General features: G+C 38.6%; 1 protein-coding gene across 1 annotated transcript; it reads left to right on the forward strand.

The window, feature by feature from the left end:
- The first annotated feature begins 483 nt into the window (after positions 1-483).
- Positions 484-1,439, forward strand: LOC116587151 (olfactory receptor 2T2-like). Its single transcript, XM_032337893.1, is given in 2 exon segments — positions 484-691; positions 694-1,439. Coding segments are annotated over 2 exon segments (954 nt in total).
- Positions 1,440-4,616: the final 3,177 nt, after the last annotated feature.

Here is a 4,616-nt window from a genome sequence, read left to right on the forward strand (position 1 = left end):
TGATCTTAATAATGTAATAATCTTCACTACAGAGAAAAACTTAAATTCAATCAACCCTTGAATTTTTTTTTTTTTTTTGCAAAGCAATATGGAGGGGAAGGTGCAGTTACCGACCTCAGGAAATATTTAATCTAAATTAATAAGCTTATAAAGAATTTAAAGAAGACAGTTCAGAATAAAATAAAGCAAATTTTGAAAGTGGTTTTGTATAAACTATTGTATTTATATGTCATGCCCAGCCCACAGAGATATAGACCTATGATTACCTTTCACAGATAATGAAAGTGTTATAGTTTATCTGTCTAATATCACATAGACCATAATTATACCAATATTGAAACTACAATTCAAAATTATTCTGAATTCTATATTCTTTCCTTTATCCCATGCTGCTTCTGACATATTATCCATAGTTGGCCCTGCCCAAGTATCAATTATTAATTATCCTAGCAACATTTTGCCTTTGGAGCCCCAGGAGCTACCATGTGGCATGAGCATGAAGGCCATTCTCCAAAATACCACCAACTTTATCCTCTTGGGCCTCATCACACATCCTGCATTCCCGGGCTTACCTTTGCAGTGGTCTTATCCATTTTTTTTTTTTTTTTGGTGGCTGTAACAGCCAATGTGATCATGATTCTGCTCATCCATGTGGACTATCACCTCCATATACCCATGTACTTTTTACTCAGCCAGCTTTCATGGACACAGTTTACATTTGTATAACTCTTCCCAAATGCTGCAAGATCTTCTATCCAAGAAAAAGATCATCTCCTTTTTGGGACATACTTCAGATCTTCCTCTACCTAACCCTAATTGGAGGTGAATTTTTCTTGCTAGGCCTCATGGCTTTTGGCCGGTACCTGGCTGTGTGCAAACCCCTGGGAAATCCTCTCCTCATGAACTGCAGGATTTGTTTGTTCATGGTGGTAGGCTTCTGGGTTGGTAGCTCCTTAGATGGATTCATGCTGACCCCCTTCACCATGAGTTTCCCCTACTGATTAATTTCCCAAGAAATTAATCACTTTTTCTGTGAGATTCCAGCAGTACTAAAAATGTCATGTCTTGATACATCACTCTGTGAGACTCTGATGTATGCCTGCTGTGTGCTAATTCTGCTCATCCCTATATCCATCATCTCTATTTCCTATAAATGCATCTTGCTTACCGTCCATTGGATGAACTCTGCTGAAGGCCAGCATAAAGCCTTTGCTAACTCTTCCTCCCATATTTCGGTGGTGAGAATTTCCTATGGTGCAGCCTTCTACACAAATGTGCTGCCCCATTCTTACCACACACCAGAGAAAGACAAGTTTGTATCCACCTTCTATACCATCCTCACCTCAATGGTCAGCCCACTCATATACATTTTGAGGAATAAAGATGTGGCCACAGCTCTAATAAAATGCTGGGAAGATGATCCTCCTCTTGAACAATGAGAGTGCTGGATTTGTACAGGAAATACTAGAGGGGGCCAGATACACACATCATTTGTGTTGTAGCCACTGACACACACTTATTCCATAAAATATGCTTTTGATTCTGGAGAAATATTCACTGTGATTTTTGTAATCCTGAATTATCAATAGGTAAACTCATATCTTTGCAAAAACTACATAGGAACAATAAGCAAAGACTACAAGTATCATAATTGGCCAATTCTCTAGTCTGGATTCACTGTAAAACTTTTTCCAGAAAACTTTTTCCAAAACTTTGCTCCTTCTCTTCAAGTAATACTGTAAATAATCCCAAATGGAGCAAATGCCCCCTTTAAGAGTACTGAATAAATATTTTTATGTTACACATGTTTATGTGTCTTTTGCATCTATATTATTGATCAATTTTTGAACAGAAATTGAAGGAGCAGTCACCATATCCTTGAGTATTTAATGTCAAACATTCATATAAATTAAATATTTTCTAATGGTAATGTAGCAGCTTTATTTAGGAAAATTTTATGAAAATAATTTAATTGTATTTTGGTTTCTGTATTCTTAGTCATCTTTTATGAATGGTTGTATTCTCTAACTACTGAAATTAAACTATGGGTAGTTATCATGCATTTATTCACATAGAGTTTTTTATGTTCCTGGAAATCAATAGACATTTACTAGTTGAATAAAATCTGACTTCCGTCATTCAGATAGAAACATGGCTAAAAACTTCAAAAACTTGCATTAATGCACTGCTAGGGTGGCCTGTGATGTGGATGACAAAGAATTCTTCAAAGAGTAAAACCACAAGCAGAACAGAATTTATTCACTCTCCAAGAGAGGAGAATGAATATCATATGTGATATATGTGACATATGTATCACATATGTATCACATATGGATATATGTGGTGTGTGTGTGTGTATGTGTGTGTGTGTATATACATATATATATACACACACATATTTACATATATATACCACATCCCACATCCTGGACAAGCCCCAGACAGAGTCCTTAGAAAAACCTGCCTCCTCCTGCTCTACCTGGCTAAAAGCCAAACCCCTCCCCAGTCCTACCCCCCATGAACACAACAGAAACCCTCTCAAATCAAAAAAGCCCAGCCTGACAGAAACTCCTGGCTATATATATATTATATCATATGATATATTATTATATGATTTATATATTTATGATATATTATATCATATTACATATATATATCTATATATATAGATATATATTATATTATATCATCCAAGAGGGATGTCAGCCAGGAGTTTCTGTCAGGCTGGGCTTTTTAAAGGTTTCTGAAGGATTTGAGAGGGTTTCTGTTGTGTTCATGGGGGGTAGGAGTGGGGAGGGGTTTGACATTTTAGCCAGGTAGAGCAGGAGGGGCAAGTTTTTCTAAGGGCTCTGTCTGGGGCTTGTCCAGGATGTGGGATGTGGTTCAGCTAGAGAATATGTCTTGTGGTCTATTTTCTGAGAATGTGGGGTCCTATGACCTAGAAAAACAAACAAACAAAAAAAGTTAGGATCAATTACTTACAACTGTGAGTTTTGTCTGCACACTTGGTCAGGTAAGGGACTTTGAATAGATTCCTTTTATTCCCTCCTCTCTATTTGAAATTATTCTTGATTGGGAAAATGGGGGAAAGTCATTATTCTGTAAATAGTTCCTGCTGAATAGGGTCATAGAGCTCTCCCTACCTAGCTGCAAAGGAGACAGGAGCATGACATTCTGGTAGCAGACTGCTTTGTTCTGAAATCCAGGGCTTCCCAGGCATGTGAAAGATTGCTGATTAAGTTGAGATTTGGAAAAGGACAATCTATAACCTTTGTTGTTTAGGAAGGTTAGGAGTGTGATGAAGCCAGAAATAGAAGTGGGAAAAGAGAGGCTACAGAGGCATCTATGTATTAGAAAAGGGTACTATTTGGGAAAGAGAGAGATTAGAGAGATCTTAGGTCAAAGCTTGTCCAAAGAATTGGGGGCTATCCCTAAAACCTTATGGTCAAACACTCCAAGTTAACTGTTGAGAGCATCAGGTGTCAGGGTCAGCCCAGGTGAAGGTGGAAAGGTCTTGGGATTCTGGGTAGATGGAAATAGTGAAAAATCCATCTTTAAGATTTAAGACCGTGAAGTACATGGTGTAGGGTTGAATGGTGGAGAAGGGTGTATGAACTGGAAATAATGAGGTGGGTGGGGACAAATGCCTCATTGATAATTATGAGATCCTAAACTAGTCTAAAAAATCATCTAGCTTTTTGAATGGAAGGAGTGGAGTGTTGTAAGGAGAATTAGTAGGTTTTAATTTTAATGCAAAATATTTGGAAACAAGAAGTTATGAATCTCACAAGGACTCAGCTTTAAGAGGATATCAGTTTTGAAAGGAAATAAGTTGAACCCTTAAGGCATATAGTAATGAGGGTAAGATGAGCAACAATCTTAACTGATTCTGAGATATCTCACATGGGTGTGGGAACCAAAGTCTTACCTGGAGAGAGTGAAGTGGAAACAAGGTTTGTTGGTTCAGTAAGGAGTCCGAAGAATTGGGATTGGGGATGGACAGGGTGAAGATGAAGGTGAGTACCTAGTCTTGATGGGGACATCCCTAGTCATCCCAGGAAGGGGACAAGACAGCATGGCCAAACAAGAAAAGAATGGCTAAAGATTTGATCTCCCAGGGCACATGAGAAAAGCGGGGTAACTGGAGATTGAGAAAGAACACAGTAAATCCTGACACATGTGGAGGGGGAAAAAGAATGTCTGGAAACTTCTGGTAAAGTGCTGTAGATTGTTCCAGTGTTAATAGAGACTTACCCTGGTTTCAGCCATGGAGATGGAAATGACATGTGTGGGAGCCTTTGCCAATCCTGAGATGTATGAGTACCAGTCTTAGAGAAGTCCCAAGAGATCTGCCACCAGGGATATGGCTGATGCCCCTTGTTTGGGCCCCAAAGACAGGTTTTGGGTGGTTCTCCCCCAACTTTGGTCACTCTTTCAGTGGCCAACTTGCTTACAGGAGGGGAAAGTGGTTTCAAGTTATGGTTTTTATTGGGATATTGTTTAGACCAGTGACCCGGTTTACTGTAGGTGTAACAGGTTGAGCTAGTAGGGTAATATTTTTCCTGAATAGCTCTATTATGGACAATAGTATTATGGACAATAGTAAGGATAGAATA

The sequence above is a fragment of the Mustela erminea genome, chromosome 3 (assembly GCF_009829155.1).
Source record: "Mustela erminea isolate mMusErm1 chromosome 3, mMusErm1.Pri, whole genome shotgun sequence".
NCBI classification, from domain to species: Eukaryota; Metazoa; Chordata; class Mammalia; order Carnivora; family Mustelidae; genus Mustela; species Mustela erminea.